We start from the raw sequence: 21,129 nt of genomic DNA on the forward strand, positions 1-21,129 counted from the left end.
AACTTCATTAAAATGTTATTAACGTGCCTAAACTCAGTAATTCTCAGTAATTCACTAAAAATTACTTAAATTGATGGGGAAAAATAACACCCAGGGATCAAGATCCCTCCGCGACGCGACGCGGAGGGATCTTGATCCCTGGGTGTTATTTTTCCCCATAATGACCAAGTCGCTGCAAATTATCCCGCTTATTACATGGCCACAAAGTAACGACATGACTCCCAATATTAATTAAAATGCTTTTATGGATTTAGAAAATATTTTTATTGATTTAAAAAATAGTTGTATGTATTGATTTAAATTTACATGCATCCGCTAAGAAAAATAGTCCGTTGTTACCGTTTTTTAAACAGTCAGAATGAAACGGCAGCTCTCAGCTGTGTGTTCACACTCCTAATGGCCCATCACAGCTCTCTCCCCCCCCTAATCTTTCTTTTCCAACAGTTAAGTTAACTGTAGGTTACTCTGAGTGACAAGCTTACAGTTAGTGAAGTAACACTTTTTTTTTGTGAGTCACGACCTCGCTGTTTCATTCTAACATAACGCTCCAAATATGACTGTTTCCACTCGGACTTCAATACAGCAACACCATTGTTTGTTTCCATGGTAGCGTGTCTCTTTAGTAGCGTGCACTCCTTTCCTGTAAATTACAGGTCCAGCCAGGCAAAACAGTAATATGAAATATGAACGTTAGTTTTTAACTGAAATGATCAAATAAAGTTAAAATGTCACAGTGTTTACAAACATTGACCATACCGTTCACCAGCCCCCACCCCACTATGTTGAGTATAGCCTACTCTTTGTTTAAAACGAATTGGCCATCGGAATGTGTGTGTCCCAACCCCCCCCCCTGTGATATCTCTTCTCCAGCAGTCTGTAGTTTGTCCGTAAACTTTAGAATGAAATGTAATACCGGTTAGTTTTTTGTGTTCATACTGACAGAAGAAGAAATAAATTAAGTATGAATGAGAATAAGGCACAATGTCCATAATGCATCTTGTGACATGCGCACTGAAGAGACTTGCAATTATTTGAAATGATTTGCCCTAAACTTCTGCTCTCAGACATAGTTAATTATTAAGTTATTACTTTATCCGATAATAATCCAATGCAGAGGCAATAATGTTATATAAAACATTATTTATATATAGTCTTAAAGTTACAACCGGCCCTTTGAGTGCAACCTTAATGCTGATGTGGCCCGCGATGAAATTGAGTTTGACACCCCCTGCTCTAGGTAAGGGAAATGTGAACATGGAGGTGTAAAGATGCGGTTGCAGGTCAACACAAGACAACACATTAACTATTTAAATGGTCATGAGACATACACTGAGCACTTCCTTGGCATCAAGGTAATCACTAGAGAGATTCTCACTTGAGGAATCTTAACCTGAGCCACAATAAATTGTCTATAAATAGATTCCCAACATCTCAGTTGTATTAAAAATGAATAAGGCCATCTTCACGAAAAGTTCAAAAGGGGGAGGGGGGAGAGAGTTAGACGCTCGTGAATCTTACTGAGAACGTTATGTTTCCTCTGACTGCTTATGCCAAAAGCAACGACAAATTATCTGTTTTAAATACCTTTTTAGACCGTAAACTTTAGAATGAAATGTAATACCGGTTAGTTTTTTGTGTTCATACTGACAGAAGAAGAAATAAATTAAGTATGAATGAGAATAAGACTTATGTAATGTATTGACATTTGATCCGGAGCCTATAAATGTATTACTAACTTTATCCACTGTGGTACCGAAGCTTGGATCACCGCCAAAGACATGGCCGAGGGCAGCTGGCAGCTTTCAATATTTTTCATGTGCGATTCTAACGCTTTCAGAAAGTGAAACATACAGCATCATTTGAGAAAAATAAATCAAAATAAGCGTTATAAATGAACCCTGACTACTTGTGTTTAGGACTCACTGTATTTTGCTACTCTCTAGGTCTGTGGGCCAAATCCAGATATGGGGGGGGGGGGGGGGGGGGTTCTGTTAGAAGGTGCGACGGGGGAGGGGGGAGAGAGCCTATGGGCTTAGCCCCGGACAGGTACAACAGGTATTCACTCAGAGGGGGGTAGTTACCATTTACATGTCAAAAAGCAACAAACAGTGGGCGGGTGGGGGATGGTGAACGTTTACATTTATTTACGTTTACATTTATCTACAGAATACTATCTACTATCTACATTTATCTACAGAATACTATTTAGAAATACATATTTGTAGCTTTTTTTTTATATCTGCAGTAGGAAATGCAGAGAGTAGCGACAGGGCTGGTCCAACCTGATCTGTAAAGTGATCTAACTAAGTGCTATTGAATGGGGGGCTTATATGCATTTGAAAAGCAATATAAATCACACAGTTCGTATACAATAGGCATTAAAAGCACCATCGATAACCATTGCCCTTCTCCTATTCAAACCAAAAGAGAAAATGCAGATATTACACTCTGAAAAGAAAGGGTAGACATATCTGTACTCTTAGTGCCAAGTAGCTAAGCTATTCATTCGCAGAAATGTAAAGTGGTCTATCTAAGTTCTATTCATATTCTTGACGGGAAGAGTTAGTATACAATAGAGTTAGAGTTAGTATACTTTAAAAGCCTTCTCCAAATCAAACCAAGATATCTTGGGTATTCACTCAGAGGGGGGTCGGTGAACCGGGCAGAGTTTTTCGCCGGTCAACGTGTGTGAAAGTTTAAAGTTCAATCTTCCTTATTGAGCTTTATAACAAATGAATAACGACTATATATTATAATAAAACTATATATTGAGCTTTAAAACAAATGATATATATTATAATAAAATAAACACCGGCTGTTGTTATGCCTGCTGTAACGTTTACTTTCTCCGTTCTCCGCTTAAGTAATTATTACTTCCTGGTTAGCTTTCCGCTCGAAATTTAAATCTGAAAATGGCAAAATAACGGGGAAAAAACGTTCACAGAGAAGACGACAACAATTGTCACTTGCACAAAGCAAGGTTATACAAAAAACAAATGACCCCGAACATGAAATACCTTCACGGAGTGCGTCGATGCGCAAGCTATCATCCAGATAACAGGAGGGTTTAGCTAGCGTCACCCTGCAATCTTTAAAGGTCGTTTTCTCAAAATGAGTTTTTTCTCCTACTCTGAGTTCGAAATGTCCACTTCAGTAGCAGACTGATTCTATAATTTAGGGTGCATTTCACATCAACAAACAGTACAAAGAAAGTGTTCTTTCTCAATAGAACAATCAGTGGTTCAAGTTAGTATATTCCTCAGTGTAACATATCCACTAGTTGCAAAGCTTAAACATTTTTATATATTTTTTTATTTTAAGGGAAAGGATGTTTTCACTACTCAGTTTGTCAACTATGTTACGGACAAACTTGATGTCATTACAATCATTTGATTAAGTCCTGCACTTCAAGTAAAATCAAATTTGAAAGGCTCTTGAGTCTATTCTACCATATATCCAAAGATTTTTTAAAGTTTAAAAAATAATTGTATTAAAGTTTTGTTTTTTCATGTGATATGTTCAGCACTGTCATTAAGTTTAGGGATATTTTGTATTATAAAACTACCATACAGGTCATTTTGATAGTTTTAAGAGATGTCATGTAAAACTCCAACCTGTGTAGATATACATTATACTATAAAGGATATCAGAAGCACTATTTTAGATATTTTAAATTTGAAAAAATGAGGTGCAACATAGTTGACAATGAAAGTCAAACATTTGACGCAAATAACATAGTTGACTGGACACATTATTAACCATCAGCACTATGTTAATTTCAAGGCAGAAGTGCAAAATTCCATTGATAATGATGTGTAATGACGTCTACATGTCATACAAATTGTCAACTAGGTTACCTGTCAACTAAGTTACTACAGTTATTACAGTACTGGGTAACTCAGTTGACAGGTAACCTAGTTGACAATTTCCCTATTTTGACCCATCATTTCAATGGTAGGCCTTGCCTGGATGACCACATGTCATTTTCTTGAACAGGTTAACATCACATTTGCACATATAATTGAATTAAAATCATTAAACAATTGTAAACCATAACAATGTACGTAACATTGTTGATTGTCAATGAGTATATTAATTGACCATGTGCTATTATACATAAAATATTGTAAAAATGTAGAGGACAATCACCACAGTGTGTTCAAAATGTCTGCCAAAGAGGAACATGGCATCATGTGATGCTGGTGACATGGTATTGGGACAAACAATTTTTGAGTTAAAGGGGGAAGTTCTGTTAGTAACATAGTTGACAGAACTTTTGCGGACATTCATATATTAAGATATTTAAATTATTTAAAGGGGGAAATCAATTAAAAATATGTTATTATTCTTTAGTATTTAGACTTTTGAAATAAATGAATCATTTTTTAAATTTACTTTAATGGTTTTTATTCATTATTTTGAATCCAAGACACCCTCAACTGAAAAACGGACATAGCAAAAACTGACAATTTAAGAACATCATGACACATTTCAAGCTAAATAAAGCATAGGATGCACATAATGTTTGTGTGATATTATAACATGCTTTCCAATAATAGGCAAAATATGATATTTTTGAAGAAAATAGTTAGAATAATTATAATTATCATCAATGGACATCAATGGACATGGAATGTACCCTAAATTGTAGAATCACTCAGCAGTTACATACACCAAACCTTCCAGTTATATTCCTATCAATATTATGAAGGCTTTTACAGAAGGGTTTGGTCATATATAATTCATAGCCTGAATTATATAACATTTTATACCTAAAAACATGGTGAAAATTGATATTTTAGGGCTGTTGACAGTATTTTCTAATTTATGGAGTGATACAAAGAGATATCCAAAATCCCTTCTGTAAAAGCCTTAGATACTAATATGACTACAAAATGAAACAATAATTTTGATCCTGGCTTTATCCAAAGTTCAGATTTCGGTTCCTGAAATGTGTTAAAATATGCGCATATTTCATGAGATAATGGTTCATTTGGATATTTAAACATGCTATTTCAGAAAACTTGTAATACAAAAAACAATTGCCTTATTGTAAGTAATTAACTGGAGAAATATTTAGCTGATATCTTTAAGTTAAAAATACCCTATTCACCTGGGGTGTCTCGCCTTAATTAGATGTTTGATAAGTGCAGATCACATAGTAAAACACGTACACAGATACATTATTTTGTATTTTTATTAAATTCGACAATGTCAATTTCACTTTCCACTATGTCCACCGTTGTTTTTCACAACCAATGGCAGAACTTTATTGAGGCCTGTAATTAGTCAACTACAGGTCTCTTGAGTCAGTCTTTTTCTTCCAAAAAGCTTGTGACAAGATGTTATTGCTCTTGGGGCATTAAAAACAAGATTTTAACTTTAGTTTTTTATATAATATCTGCATTTTCTATTGTGAAAAACTAAGTCTTAGTTATTTAATATATAGCGCCATCTCCTGGTTAAACCCTGAAATTGGAGAATAGTGGGAGGGCCTAACATTCCTGAATACTGGTCTTTGGCAGGCAACTGGCTGGCAACTGGCTGGCAGTCGGCAGGAAGCTGTATGCTGGGGTCCAAAATAAGAGGCTCCATCTGTAACATATAATAACATTGTGTGTCTCATCACTCAGGTAAATGATCAGTCATGTGACCACACAGGGGATGATCAGTGATCATGGCTCTATTGCACTTTGATAGGGTCAGGGGTCAGTTATCTCATGAATAAGCGTATTCATTGTAACTGTATGAAAGCCCTCTCTTCAGTCTGAGTCAGGCGCACCGGATTCATTTTAGAAGTGGGGCGGCCAAAAAAGTGCGTGTGTATGGCCCAATCCCAAACCACGCCCTACACCCTACCCCTACACACTCCCCCTCCGTGACGGAGTGAACTCCGTGGAGTGACACATGAGACTCCCTCCTGTCAGATGGAGGGAGTAAATACAGCGGCAAGCTTTGGGACAAACTCCCCTCTCTCCGGCAGAAACAGGAAATGCCGTAACTGTATGTAACAACGGTTTCAAATCAGCATCTCTTTGACAACAAATGTAAATTAATAACTCAAATAAAACTGCAAACATCTTTAATTGTGTTACTTTTTTGTAAAGCTCTTTTAGTTTTAAACCTGATGTTTATAAGCTTCTTAGTTTTTGCAACAGTCTGTAAATATACACAACTTTATAATAAAATGCACACATTTACCTTTTTCTAGACTAAACACAGGTAGCCTATGATCCTAAGTTAAAAAAAATATGAGGTTATCATGAGGTTGTTAACATCGCAATTTATCAGTGGATGTTTGCTGGAAGCACAATAACTGCATAGTGTTTTGCATTGCTTTTAATTTCAGTTAATATAGTGGTGAGAGACTCCCGATACATTAGATTTATAAGTTCATTAATTGTCTCATGTGATGCATATTTCCCGGTGAGCATGAAGCTTTTCAGAGTGGGGTTTTTCTCAGCTACGAGTTCAACTAGCTTTTGGAAATTGCTCTCCTTATCCGCATGCCCCCTGATTGCTAGGCCCTGTCCGGTTAGAAACTGCAGACAGCGCAGTTGCTCCATCATTCCATCTCTTCTTTTTTCCTGCTCAATACGCTGTTGTTTGACAAGCTGTATGTTGACTGGTGTTTGACTGAAGAAAGCGCACTTTTTTTTAATACACTCTCTATGGAAATGAGACTTTTCGTGGCTGTCCAGGAGGCTTGGGCACTTTTTCCAGTTATTAACTCCGGTATTAAGAAAGCTATCATCTCCACATTTTGAGAAAGTTACAAGCCGTTTGACAGCAGCAAATCTGCATATTTCACAGAAGGCCCGTTTAGTGGTTGTGCAAAGAATTAACCACTCTCTGTTTTTGTACCATTCTGCGTTGAAGTACCTTTCTCTTTGCCCAAATAATCTAGCGGTCTCCTTTTTTTCGACAGTTTAGCTGTCGAAGCTTTACCCGCCTCAATGTCCCGAAAACAAACCTCCATGCAGTCGGAACCAGCCTGTTTCGGTTCAACGACGGCGGTGGCGGCGGCGGTTTTGACAGTCTCTGCGGCCGCAGAGCTGCTGCTTTTGGGTTCATCTGGCTTCGCTGTTTCTATGATTGATGAAGGTCCAGGTGTGTGTGTTTGTGTATTTTTGCGTTTGTGTGTATTGTGTTTGTTTCCCGGGGAAAACACTCACGAGAAACACCGGCTGTTGTTATGCCTGCAAGCGTAAAGTTACTCCGTTCTCCGCTTGTAATTATGCCGTTACAAGCTTCAAAGTTGTATTTATCATCTGAATTTGCCGAAAGAAGTTTAATATTCTGAAAGCCAAGACTTTGTTTATTTAAAATCAGATAAAAACAAACTGTAACAGACCCTGCCGTGTTATCTATGATTACTATAAGCCTTACATTCATAATTTCAGCAGAGGGAGGGGAAGCGGCGCTGTGGAAGAGCAGAGTGGCGAATGAGAGGCGAGCTGTCATCTTCCCTTTACAAGTTTAAAAAATGCCTGTAGCTAATGAGATTGAATATAACAATCAAAAATAACAAAATATACACAGCTAGATCAGATCGCGTTTTAGATGCGACTTTAGAGTAGAGGGGAATTATTGAAACGGGATTTGTACAGTGTTCCGCGGCATCCGCCGCTTCCGGCGCCCTTGGTCTGAGTAGTTGCACTCGGCTGTGGAGACATTGCTCTCAGTATGCGGTGCGCCTCTTTTGCAAAACATGATTAAAGACTCAGAAGGACAACTCTTTGACTAGTTTATTTCAAGAATTTCCACCACAATATGTAGAAAGCTTTTCATTTTATATTGGTTAACCACGAGTCTCACAACATCAACAGAAGCCAAACAACTCATCACAACAAGTCAATGAAAAGATAACGAGTTAGAGATGTCACTAAAAGTGTCTTGATGGAAACATCTGATTCTGTCTGGATCACCTTTTCAAAGCATATCATTTGTAGGAAGAAAAATTAGCTTGAACCAATAAAAGTGAAACTAACAAAAAAGCTTCAGAAAAGTTTATTAGCACATTTGGAAAACATGATATTAAATGTAAATATAGATTAAATGAACGTGCATTGTTACCACACACACACACACACACACACACACACACACACACACACACACACACACACACACACACACACACACACACACACACACACACACACACACACACACACACACACACACACACACACACACACACACACACACACACTAATAATATATTTTATTTATAAGCGCACTTTTCATTTGCGTAAACAAAACTCAAAGTGCTACAAAATTAAAAAGGGTGAAACAGAACAACAAAAACAATAAAAAACAATTTTTTAAAAAACATAATAGAAGCCGTGAAATTCATGCCGGCATGGCATAATGTGGGGGATTTAAAAATCTAGTTAAAGGCTATTCTAAAAAGATGCGTTTTTAGGCCTTTTTTAAAAGCATCCACAGTCTGTGGTGTCCTCAGCTGGTTTGGGAGGGCATTCCACAGTCTCGGAGCAGCGGAGCAGAAGGCTCGGTCTCCCATGGTCTTCAGTTTTGTCCTTGGTGGGATGAGGAGGTTTGCCTTTACTGAACGTAGGTTCCTCGTGGAGGTTTGTGGGGTGAGTCCTTGATGTAGGAGGGAGCATTTCCATATATGCACTGATGAGTGAAGAGGGTGATTTTGTAGTCAATTTCCCCTCTGTGGGACTAAAACAATCTGATTCTGATAAACGGAAATATGACTGTATTACTAAATAACCAGTGCAACAAAAATAAACATGTTTGTTATAATGAGACAGCAGGAGGTGCAGCTGCAGAGGTTACATGCAGTTTATTTTCCCTTTAAGAGATAATAAATATGGAGTTAATGATCCTCTCTATCTCTACCTGCTCTGATCCACTGTCACACACACCTTCAGTGGTAATATCTTCACTTCCTCCGCAGTGTTAATGTATGGAAACATCATCTCAATGAAAGTGTGTGTGAAGGTGTGTATGTGTGCGTTAGTGTCAGGATCAGAGAACGACAACTTCCCTCTGTTCCAGTCCAGATCCACTCTGACTCTCTGGAGCTTCTTCTTCAGGCGGAGACGAGTGGGTGGACCTGGTGGTGAACATGCTGAGTATTTACCTCCATAGAAACATATTCCCCATAATCCAGACTTCATGCTTCCCTTCCTCTGGACAGACTCTGCTGACACACCCAGTAACCAGCGTGTACAGTCTGTAACCTGGACATCCCAGCTGTGAGTCCCTGAGTTAAAGCCCTCAGAGCCCAGGACAGAGATGTAATTATCAAACCTCTCTGGATTATCAGGAAGTTTCTGTCTCCCTCCTGCTCGTCTCACACTGGTCAGATCTTCAGACAGGATGAGGTTTGGATAAGCAGTGTTTGGGTCCAGGATGAGAGGAGAGTAGGACACCATGTCCATCATCTTGATCCAGATGTTGAAGCTGAGGTTGCCCAGATGTTTGGCCTGGTCTATCAGAGCTCCTGAGGGCAGCTGTGGATCCTCCAGCAGGGGGCGCTGCAGCCTCTCCACCGCAGCCTTGTAGTTGAGCAGGAAGGAGACGTCTTCAGCTCTCAGCTCCTCCTCTGTGTCTCTGACTGTGTGTGAAAGAGCTGCTATCTCTCTGCTCACAGCCTCCATATTCTCCTTCATCATCCTTCTCTTCTGCTCCTCTTCCTCCCTCAGGGCAGCGATCCTGGCCTTCTCTTCCTCTTCTAGAAACTGGTGAAGCTTCTTAAACTGCTCCTTAATCTGCGTCTCTGTGCGTTGAGCCTGGACCTTCAGGTGTCCTGCTGTTAGATCAAACTTCACTTTAACTTCTTCAAAGAGCTTCAGTTTCTGCTCAAAGGGCTGCAGAGACTTCTGGAGCTCCTCTCCGAGATCCTGAGCAGCTTCATCGATGGGTCTGAATCTGTGGTTGATGTGTGTTCTTGAATCTCTGCAGACGAGATACACTGGCTGCTGATGGTCCAGACAGAAGAGTCCGAGTTTCTCAGAGTGCAGACTGCAGAGAGCCTCTGAAGATCTCTGATCTCTCTCCAGTAAGAAGGTCTCACACAGGTTCTTTAAAGACAGGTTACAGGGAGGATGATCCATCAATGATCTTGTCTTACAGACTGGACACTCCTTTACTTCTTTCCCATCCCACCAGGTCTGCAGACAGGCTTTACAGAAGCTGTGGCTACAGGACAGAACAACAGGATCTCTAAAGACTTCCTGACAGATCGGACAGCAGAGATCTTCCTCTGATCTGGAAGCCATGTTGTCTCTGAGTGAAGCTGAAACACAGCAGACAGGAAGTACAGTCAGTCACCGTCTGATCGTCTGATTCTCAGTCCGTCTGTCTCTCTGCAGTGAGGAAGAATAACAAAGTGTTTCCTGGTTAGTCTCTCTGTTCACCTGTAACACACAGGTGTGTCTCCTTCGACAAACACCTGCCACTCATCAGCCTCTGTAAACTGGTTTAACCTCATTTCATCTCTGCAGTACGGGACATTTTAACCCTAAAGTAGCTCATAGAGTATCATTCAGTTGTACAGTCTTAATGAAGCTTCTAAAGTGTAGCAGGACTTTCAGCTCCACAGAGGAATTACCTTAGTTTTTTGTGACTTGGAACATTAGCCGCTTTTAGCTTAGCGGTGGTGACGTGAAGTCATGTGACCGTGCTGTAGTTCCTTTATAGCCCAACTTTTACTTCAGAAATCATAAAGTGGTTTTAATATATGGAGATAATTCTGATGAACAAAATGTGTAAGTATCTTAAACGTTTGTTTAACATGATTATTTTCTGCAATAATCCAACAGAAAAATCCAATTGGTTTTTAATTGAGGAAACCAGGGCGATGCTGCTGGATTTAAATTAAAATATAGTTTTCTTGACAATCTAGTCCAAAATGTTTCTATAAAATCCTCTGCAGACGGCCTGTGTCATCTTTAACCTTCTTGCCAGAATATATCACTTAAAAGACGGTCTTATTTCAGTACAACAGGAACTATTCCTCACCATTTTATTAGTATTTGTTAGTTTCTATTGGTTAAATTCCACCACAGTAGAAATAGTATAGAAGTACAAAACTCATTCGTCAGAGCGGCCAATTCTGGAACCATATAGGCGTGTGTAAATCACATAACATTGGAAAACAACACATTTTACACTGCTGAGAGTAAACCAGATGTATGCTGATAAAACCTGTTGGATAAGATATTTTTTAACCATTGTTGTCCATGTATAGAGGGAAAATGTTGTCAACAACTCATCAGTGCAGACAAAGGGGTAAAGACACTCATGGGCTTTGAGAACACGGCACCTTTAAAGAGGCGTGTGATGTCTCTTTTATATGTATATTGTTATTTGCATATGTAGGTAAAATCAGGGCTGTGATTGGTTTAAAGTGAAACCTGATTTAGGTGAAATTGAATGTACTCAGGTACTGTACTTAAGTACAATTCTGAGGTACTTGTACTTCACTTGAGTATTTCCAGTTTATGCTACTCTGTACTTCTACTACACTACAGTTCAGAGGTAAATGGTGTACTTGTACTCCACTACAAGTATTTAATCCCTTTAGTTACTTTGCAGATCTGGATGAATGATGTGAAATATAATCAAGTGTTGAATCAGACTTTAGTTCCACCTGGAGTAAATTCACAAGCTACCCTGATAGCAAAATACATTAATTCAACATTGGATTTTGGTTAAATTGGTTATTTTTGGTTGAGGTTGAAAAATCAAATGTTGATTCGATGTGTTATTATTACGTTATTACAGATACCATTTCAACATTTGAACAAATGTTGTTTAATCAATTTAATATAGATGCCGGTTTTTCAACGTTGAAATTCCCTACAATGAATTTACATTGTTCCAACGTGAGACCAACTCTCCCCTCCCCCTCACTTGTATTTAAAACACAGCATAACAAGGATTTTTCAGTTAACCGTTAAAGGTAGGGTAGGTAAGTTTGAGAAACCGGCTCGAGATCGCTAGAATTTGAAAATACACAACCGGAGAAAATCTGCCACTTCCTTATAGAGCCCCTCCTCCAACACACACGAACGCGCACATGACCAATGAGGGCACGAGATAAGTTTGTGCACAGATGGAAGGCTGACAGGCAGGTAGGCCATCCAGTTATTTTAGCCGGGCCGGCTCAGATGATTGGTCGTGCTTTTTACAGTACTACGGCTTCCACAGATGATATTTTTTTATGGATTTTTTGTTTATTCAGCAGTGCTTGCTTTACTCTTTGAAAGTCATCACATGAATGCATTGTAATGAATGGTTCGGCTGCATTAAACATTACACATCTGTCGTAGTTCTTTATTTATCTACAGAGATCGGGCCTCAGAATAGACAGGAAACTATTCTTTTACCGTTCTATTTTAATTTCACAATAAAGTTAGTAGTAATAATTTGTTTTGATATTATTGTTTTTTATTAACTACTAGACCGCTGGGTCATGTTAAGACCATCTTTTCTGTGTTGCTGTGGGTTATTTACATCGCTTTTGTGTTACAAATATCAAAACAATAACAGAATATATCCGTCGTAAACTAAACCAGAAACAGAAACATTGTTGTTCTGCTGTTTAGCGGTTAGTAACGTCTGTTTATTGGGGTAGCCGGCCACCGGTGACTCTGACATTGTTGTGTTACAGGTCTTGTTTGGTTGAGGGTAAAAAACATCTCAAACTTCGTGACTTTTCCTAAAACGGGTATATTAATCATGGAGTGAATTTTGGGGCATGGGGAATTAAGAGAGAGAGAAAAAATATATACTTTGCCGCCACACCCTGTTGCCAAGCAACACTTATTGTTTAGGTCACGCAGCTCCGTGATCACCTGAAGCTCAGCCGCTGTATCGGACCGGTGAGCGGAGCAAAACACACGTTTCAAGTTAGACCAAACACACTTAGCTATTTTATCTACCTCTGGAACTAGCTAAACTAGTTATACATGTTTATTCTTCACTGTCGGGTCACTCATTACTGGAGTAGCGAGCTGCATGAGATACTGACAGGCTGTCAGGAGAGAGAGAGAGGAAAAGAGAGCGCTCCGTTTATTATACCGGTGTTATTATCTAAAGTGAATGTTAATTTTGAATGAAGTAGTTAATATACTATTAGTGGTTTGTTTAAATGTATTAATTGTTTTGTTTTTTGTTTGTAGAAGAATACCATTTATTGATTTATTGTAAAATGAATCCGAACGTTTTGATCTGTTACGATGATAAACTGAAGCAATTTAAAAATTAACCCCATTAACTGAGTTTTAAATAGTTGTTTTGTTAAGTCCTACGAAGTATATAAGGAAAGGATGAAAACTAACTAATTAAAAGTTTCAAAAATGATATCTCTGCGAGTGCTGACTGAACTGAATGTCCTATATGTTTCTCTTGTGTTTCAGGGGTGGATCACATGCAGTGCAGATTTTGCAGATTTGCAAGCTCCAATCAAGAGACTCTTCTAAAACATTGTCGCCTTTGTCACGGAAAAGGTGCGAACTGGCCCTGTATTCACACTGACTGTGTATGTCAGTCAATTGGCAAACTATACTATACCCTGTCCTACCACTCCACTACAGGCCCCTCCAACACACTACGCCCCACTTTTCAATCAGTCCCCAAAATTGTAATACCAGTTTTTTTTTCAATTCAAAACATCCAAACTATCCCCTTCAGATGATGCAGACTTTGAACAACACGGCTACCCAGGAATTTGCTGCACAGAAAAAACATGACATTGTGGTTACAATCAAATTACATTGTTTTGTTATTGTGTTTTTCAGATATCTGAAGAATTTCATCGGATCACCAGCAAAGACCTCCTGGGGATGTTCGGTGCAGCCTTTGACAAACATGTGCCTTGCCTGCTGAAACTGTACCGGGCTAGGAAGGGAGCTTTTGGACAGAAGATGGAAGACCTCTTGGAAAAACTTGAACAAGTGAGTGAAGTGCCTCAATCTAAGAGCATGCAAAAGTTGGCCGGAGCCGGGTCCACCAAAGCCCTTTTCCCCCGTTTGAAAATATGAAATGCTCCTTCGCCTAACATTTGTAGGAGCAAAAACGCTTTGATGGAAAGGCTTCAGTAAAAATGGATGTTAAAAGTCATTGCTTGGTGTTCTTAGTCGGTGGAATTTGAGAACTATAACAGTATATTTAACTTTTTGCCAGTCTTTTACTGAAGCATGTTACTGGGATCTGACCTGTTCTTTATCCTCCTCATTACTATACAGAACATCGGATTTTGTATAAATTCACTACGGCACTAAACTAATTGATATGTTTGTGTGTTTCCACTGGGTACTCCTTAGACATCCGACATTGTGTCTCACCGAAAGACAGCAGCACTGAGAGGCCTGCCGAGATGACACAACCAAGTTTCTTCTGGAGTGTTTGGTAAGTAATACTAACTGTAGGAAATAAACGTACACAATACAAGTAATATCGCTTAATGTAGCTTAAACATTTTATGACCTCATAGCTTATGCTAATCATTTTATGCATAATACACTTTGTGTAAGATTTAATTTTGAGCCCAGAGATGTTTTCACCTCATGAATCCGAGCGCGATGAGTTCACCCAAAATTTAAAATAAATATCAGCGCTGTTTGAGCAACAGCCAACCCGATACAGCTGGCCATTGTTGTCTGGTGTTCTTTGTCAGAAAATACTTCTTTATTGAACTCGGCACAACAAGGTTGGTGGGTGATAGCAGCCGTGCTGTTGAGTTGCAATTATAACTTCCACAAGCTGAATGGTAAGACTCAGTAGCTTGGTGCTAAAGTTAGAATCAGAGGATATGTATTTTGTCATTTAGTTTTCCATAGCACTCATTCATTCATATTTTACTTTTCCTCAGGACACTGACCATGAAGAACGATTGCTCAGAGGTGTGTCTGTGGCCATCCTCACTGTCATTGAAGATGATGATGCCACCATATCACCAAATGTGCGAGACGTGGCTGTTGTGTTGGAAGGGACTGTAGGAGCCATTTAGGGGTGTTGTTGTTATGTCAGTTTACTTTATTTATATTTATACTACAATACTATTTTGAACACTTGGTGGCGGGGTTTAGCTGCACCGGGTGTATAAAAGCAGTCACAGGTGACAGGAAATGACGTGGACACAGGAGGAAGAGCATACCGATTCCACCAGCAAGAACAGAACGGCACCAGCCCAGCAGATGCTCATACCACAATCATTGACACAGTGTAATAAACCCTTGGTATGAATCAGAATCAGAAACAGGTAGGTTCACACATACTAGGAATTTGACTTGATGTCATGGTGCATACATAAAATATAAAAAACAAGAAATCTAATATAAAACACAAAATCTTTTTTACACCGTAATAAAATACAGTTAAATAGCAATAACATAAATAAAGCAGTAGTTTACATGGAAATAGAATGTTATGAATGCATTTTTGCATATAAACTAAGAAATGTGAAATCAGAATATGTGCAGAAAGGAGTAGGAACATTGTGTGCATTAATGTAATGCATATAGTCTATAATGTGGCAGAGGTAAAGTATCAGCGGGGGGGCCGGGCCTTGTTTAAGAGGCCGGTAGCAGAGGGGAAGAAACTGATCAGGTGGCGTGAGGTTTTGGTCCTGATGGAGCGCAGCCTCCTGCCAGAGGGGAGGGGGGCGAACAGTTCGTGTCCGGGGTGGGAGGGGTCGGCCACTATCTTCCCTGCCCGCCTCAGGGTCCTGGAGGCATGCAGGTCGTGGAGGGATGGCAGATTGCAGCCGATCACCTTCTCTGCAGAGCGGATGACACGCTGCAGCCTGCCCTTATCCTTGTCTGTGGCTGCAGCGTACCAGATGGTGATGGAGGAGGTGAGGATGGACTCCATGATGGAGGTGTAGAAGTTCACCATCATCGTCTTTGGCAGGTTGAATTTCTTCAGCTGCCTCAGGAAGAACATCCTCTGCTGGGCTTTTTTGATGAGGGAGCAGATGTTCTGCTCCCATTTGAGGTCCTGGGCGATGATGGTGCCCAGGAAGCGGAAAGACTTCACAGCAGTGACTGGGGAGTCACACAGAGTGATGGGGGCGGGTGGGGCTGCGTTCTTCCTGAAGTCCACGACCATCTCCACTGTCTTGAGAGCGTTGAGCTCCAGGTGGTTTTCCCCACACCAGGTCACCAGATGGTCCATCTCCCACCTGTAGGCAGACTCGTCCCCACCAGAGATGAGTCCGATGAGGGTGGTGTCGTCTGAACTTCAGGAGCTTGACAGACTGGTGACTGGAGGTGCAACTGTTGGTGTACAGGGAGAAGAGCAAGGGTGAAAGGACGCAGCCTTGAGGGGAACCGGTGCTGATGGTCCGGGTGTCAGAGACGTGTTTCCCCAGCCTCACGTGCTGCTTCCTGTCAGACAGGAAGTCTGTGATCCACCTGCAGGTGGAGTCGGGCACGTGCAGCTGGGAGAGCTTGTCCTGCAGCAGAGCCGGGATGATGGTGTTGAAGGCGGAGCTGAAGTCCATAAACAGGATCCTGGCGTAGTTTCCTGGTGTGTCCAGGTGCTGGAGGAGGAAGTGAAGGGCCATGTTGACAGCGTCGTCCACAGACCTGTTGGCTCTGTAGGCGAACTGCAGGGGGTCCAGGAGTGGGTCTGTGATGGATTTCAGGTGGGACAGGACAAGGCGCTCAAAGGACTTCATAACCACAGAGGTCAGAGCGACGGGTCTGTAGTCATTTGGTCCTGTGATCCTTGTTTTCTTGGGAACTGGGATGATTGTTGAGGTTTTGAAGCGTGCTGGGACGTGGCATGTCTCCAATGAGGTGTTAAAGATGTCGCTAAACACAGGAGACAGCTGATCAGCACAGAGCTTCAGGGTGGAGGGGGAGACATTGTCAGGGCCAGCCGCTTTTCTGGTATTAAGTTTTCTGAAAAGTCTGTTTACATCCCTTTCATTGATTGAGAGAGAGTCTGATGTGTCGGGGGGGGGGGCAGTGGCGTAGGAGAGTGGGACACTGAAGGGGAGGGGGATGTGGAGGTGTGAGACTGAGGCTGCTTTCACACGGGAACGTTTGTGTTTATGCACAGTATGCGTTTTCAAAAAAGTCTTCCGTTCACATGCATTCATTTCATTTAACGTGTCTGTTCAAACGAGGCCGCTGGAAACGCTGTAGTACATATGCCGGGACTGTAAGTGGCGCTGTAACTTCCGCCACAAAATACACCAAAAGCAGCGAGTATAAGATCCCCCCCGGACGTGTGTGAGGCACAAACAAAACAAACAAACAAGGTAGAAGATGGCTGTTATTCGCGCAAGAAAGGAGCTATTTTCGTGGACTGACGATGAGGTGGAACTTCTTCTACATGTGACATTAGAATACAAAACTACAAAAATACAGGATAATGTAGACTGGGAGTCCTGCAAGCCAAAATATATTGAGATAGGGGACTTATTTCAGGCGCAATATCCGAGGACCCCGACAGAGAAAGATTTCCCTCACGAGAAGAACTCCATTACACAGGGCCAGCTTACAGCGAAGCTAAAGCAAGTACGTATTAAGTACAGGCAGGCGGTGGACCTCGGCCGTCGGAGTGGCCAAGGACGTGTTGTGTACATGTTCTTCGAGCTGTGTGAGCAGATCTGGGGTGGCTCGCCTGCTATGCACCCCCATAGCTCCGGCGTCGAGACGGGGGACTTGCTCGACATGGAAGAGTCGTCGCCCGGACCAAGTTCCTCTCAGAGTTTGGAGCGTCCCAACGATTCGCCAGAGTCGAGTGAATCAAACGGAAGTCTGCCAACTGCTGCGGTTGTGAGGCATCGCAGGGATCTGCTCCAGGTATGTTCATGATTTCAAGCTTAACGGGCTTGCTATATACTATGATGCAGTACCTTCCACTGAAAAACTGAACCGGTTTAAGCTTTGTAAAATTAGAAAGTATTGAGAGCTGTTGTATTTGTAAAATGTATTGAGAGCTATTTCACAACATGCCTTTTGTGTTCTGTTATCTGGTGGCTATGGTCCTATTGTGTAATAATTCAAACTTTCTCTGGTTTATTATAGGCACGGCTAAACGGCCACAGAAGTGACCGCATGAAGAGAAAACTTCCAGCTGAACATGCGGTGCAGGAAGAGCTCAAAGTAAAAAACAGGATGTTGGACCTAATGGAGCAAGCATCCAGCCGCAGCGCAGCCAGCATGGATCGGATGAATACCACCATGGACAACATTAACGGCACTATTCAGAATGGCCTTTCCCTGATCAGCCATTTAATGCAAGCACCCCCCTACAGTAGCAACAGTGGATATGGACACTTCCAGGTGCCCTCATACCCATTCATTCCTCGAAGGCCACACCCGGCCACACACCAAGAGCAAACCCCTCTCTACCACACACGCATGGGATGAACCCTGACACCCCACAGCAACAATCTCCTCCTTTTTCATTCAGGCAGTCACTGTTTGAGGAGGACCTATAAAGCAGTGAGCTTCAGTTTTTTTTTCCCGCACTTTATGTTCTAAGGAACTCTGGAAACATTTTTATTTTTAACTCTACACTTTGCACAAATGGAGAATCACATTTTTTTTTATATTATTTTGTAGCTAGCAAAGGTGTTTTTTTTCCTTTTACTGTGTACACCTTAATAAAGTTATTAATAAAAACCTTTAAAAAAAAAAGAACAGTCTTGTCTTTCATGTAAGGGTCAATGTACTCCGCAAGCACTCTCCTCACTCTCTTTCCTTCTCCCTCATTACAGTCAGTGAGATATCTATTTCAGTGTGTGGGAGGCTGTAAGTCCTTTTCACCTTGTAAACATAATTTCGACTAAATACACCACATTTATGAAAAGTAACCCCCCCTAGTGTCAAATATCTGAACTGTGATATGTCACATTGGGCTTTAATGGTAAAGCCCAAACTATTGTTAGGCATATATTATAGGTCTCAGATATATAAAAAACATGTCTATGAAGTGTTTTGCTCAAAATACCAAAAAGATCACCCATTATAGCCTCATTCCCCTCTATAGCCTGTTGCTAAAGTGCTGATACTGATTGGTTTAATGTATGTTAAATTTCAACAATCAACTCTGGAATATATATGATCAGTATTATGCATTTTACAAAGAAAGTTTGCATTATGATTTTTATGAATTGTATAAATTCAACTTTGATTCAACATTCACTTATATTACTTTAACTGTGAAAACCCTCAAATATTTGTTAAAATACTATTTAGAGAAGGGAAGGTAACACAATCTTAACAGGTTAATATAATACTTTTTTACTACAGTGTATGTACTATGTTTCGCTAGTGACCATTTTTGGTAGAGGAAGAACATGCCAATACAGTCTGAAAATACGATATCAAAATGTACGGTTCTTTTACTATATGTGTAATTTAGATATGGTACAAAATATATATGGACAAAGTTTTGGGGAAAAAACATACACAATTTCTAAACATTTCCAACCTGACTTTGGTCCAATTCGGTAGAATGGCCCATATAACTTCATTCATGAGGATGATGACATTTGTTGCACATTATGTTCAAAGAAAAGTCTGGAAGTGGTTGCAGCCAATTTTATTTTTAATTTCACACTTTGGACATTGGAGAATCACATATTTATTTGCTTAGTTTCACATATGTCACATGCATTAAAAAGTACTAAAAAAAAGTTATGAAGTTATGTATATATACACAAAAAATCCTGTAACAGTCCTCAGATTTAGCAGCCAGGTACATATACATATACCTAGCCAGGTATATGAATATTGTACAGCAGCCTGTCGCTGAAGGAGCTGCACAGTGAGGACAGGGAATGTAACAAAGAATGTTTATCAGATCTTAATAAACACCTTTAAAAAAAATTACAGTCTGTCTTTCATGTAGTTGACCTAAGGGTCAATGTACGCCGTAAGCACTCTCCTCACTCTCTTTCCCTCCCCCTCATTACAGTCAGTGAGATAGCTGTGGGAGGCTGTAAGTCCTTTTCAGCTTGAATTGTTACCAACACAGACTGATCATCCACAGCGTCCTTACTGGCCTCACACAAATTGTGGAGGACAAAGCAGGAGTAAATTACATGGGGCAGGTCATCCATGTTTATGTCCATAGGCCTTCTAAGAGCAGCAAATCTGGCCTTGAGGCGACCAAAAGCACACTCAATGACCATACGTGCCCTACACAGAGATAGCCCAAAGTACTGTTCCTGAGCTGTGGAGCCACCGGATGCATATTCCTTCATCAGGTACGGCAGCAGCGGGTAGGCAGGATCACCAAGAAGATAAATTGGTATGGCCTCCTCTTCGTCCACAATCTGTTTTTTCAGAGCAGGGATCTTTCCAGTTTTCAAGTACATGTTTAGCTTGGAATTAGCAAAGACCCGTGCATCATGCACACTCCCAGGCCACTTTACCACGACATCCATGAATCGGTACTTGTAATCACAGACAGCCTGTACATTAAAGGAATATTTGCCTTTCCTGTTGATGTAGCTAGTGGAGTCGTTAGATGGCTGCTTGATTTCGATGTGGGTTCCGTCCACTGCTCCTAAACATTGTGGCATGCGATGTGCACAATGGAACCCCTCAACCAGATCCGCGGTCTCGGGCACAGTAAAAGGCAGCTTGATGTATTTTGGACCCAGGTGGATGGTGATCGCGCTGCATGTCTCCCTAATAATGAAGGACAAAGCCGGGCGGGAAACTCCGAAGGCGTTAGCAGTCTTCCGTAGCCTTCCCTCGTCGCTCAGGTAATAAAGTACTGAAGCAACCCTTTTCAGTGGCTCAATTGGCGCCCTCATGGCAACGACAGAGGCTTTGGACATGCGGAAGTTCTCCCTCCATTCATCGTCCACAACAACGCCATTGACAAAATTGTCCCACCAACTGCTAGTTCTGCCCGGTCTTACCCAAAACTTTCTCCTGGTCGCCCTTCTGGTTGTTCTCCGCGGTGGATTTAGCCACATGTAGTTTCTGTTGTTCTCCATGTCCACTTGTTGCTTGTGGTTTTCGTAGAAGCACCGTAGATGTAGCACTAACATATGTATCATGGTCAGTAGCACAACAGCAACCCTGTGATCCGCCGTTGTTGTTGTTGAAACGCATCAGCAATGAGGCGGGGGTGAGCAGGAGAGGTGGGGAGAGGCGGGGAGAGAGGCGGGGA

The 21,129-nt window shown here is 41.0% G+C and overlaps 3 protein-coding genes and 1 long non-coding RNA gene across 4 annotated transcripts in view; 2 read left to right on the forward strand and 2 right to left on the reverse strand.

The window, feature by feature from the left end:
- Positions 1–8,282: 8,282 nt before the first annotated feature.
- Positions 8,283–21,129, reverse strand: part of LOC117486823 (E3 ubiquitin-protein ligase TRIM39-like) — a 28,773-nt gene continuing 15,926 nt past the window's right edge. Inside the window, exon 2 of the mRNA XM_034135395.1 lies at positions 8,283–10,343. Within this exon, the coding sequence (XP_033991286.1) occupies positions 8,868–10,256 (1,389 nt within the window). The 5' untranslated portion in view covers positions 10,257–10,343 and the 3' untranslated portion in view covers positions 8,283–8,867. The remainder of the gene's footprint in view (positions 10,344–21,129) is intronic.
- Positions 13,800–15,243, forward strand: LOC117486826. Its single transcript, XR_004556328.1, has 3 exons — positions 13,800–13,937; positions 14,307–14,391; positions 14,855–15,243. It is a non-coding gene; the product is annotated as an uncharacterized LOC117486826 (long non-coding RNA).
- Positions 17,209–18,527, forward strand: LOC117486824. Its single transcript, XM_034135396.1, has 2 exons — positions 17,209–17,798; positions 18,024–18,527. Exons 1-2 carry the CDS (start codon positions 17,259–17,261, stop codon positions 18,366–18,368), a joined length of 885 nt encoding a protein of 294 aa, XP_033991287.1. The 5' UTR covers positions 17,209–17,258; the 3' UTR covers positions 18,369–18,527.
- On the reverse strand, positions 19,892–20,791 carry LOC117486832 (putative nuclease HARBI1). Its single transcript, XM_034135402.1, has one exon. It carries the CDS (start codon positions 20,789–20,791, stop codon positions 19,892–19,894), a length of 900 nt encoding a protein of 299 aa, XP_033991293.1.

Source organism: Trematomus bernacchii, unplaced genomic scaffold, assembly GCF_902827165.1.
Source record: "Trematomus bernacchii unplaced genomic scaffold, fTreBer1.1, whole genome shotgun sequence".
Taxonomy (NCBI): Eukaryota; Metazoa; Chordata; class Actinopteri; order Perciformes; family Nototheniidae; genus Trematomus; species Trematomus bernacchii.

Excerpts from the sequence above, each read along its gene's own strand:
- LOC117486824 (XM_034135396.1), top strand. The coding sequence starts at position 17,259 with ATGGCTGTTATTCGCGCAAGAAAGGAGCTATTTTCGTGGACTGACGAT. Across the intron at positions 17,799-18,023 it reads ATCGCAGGGATCTGCTCCAG|GCACGGCTAAACGGCCACAG; the intron begins GTATGTTCATGA and ends GGTTTATTATAG.
- LOC117486832 (XM_034135402.1), bottom strand. The coding sequence starts at position 20,791 with ATGTCCAAAGCCTCTGTCGTTGCCATGAGGGCGCCAATTGAGCCACTG.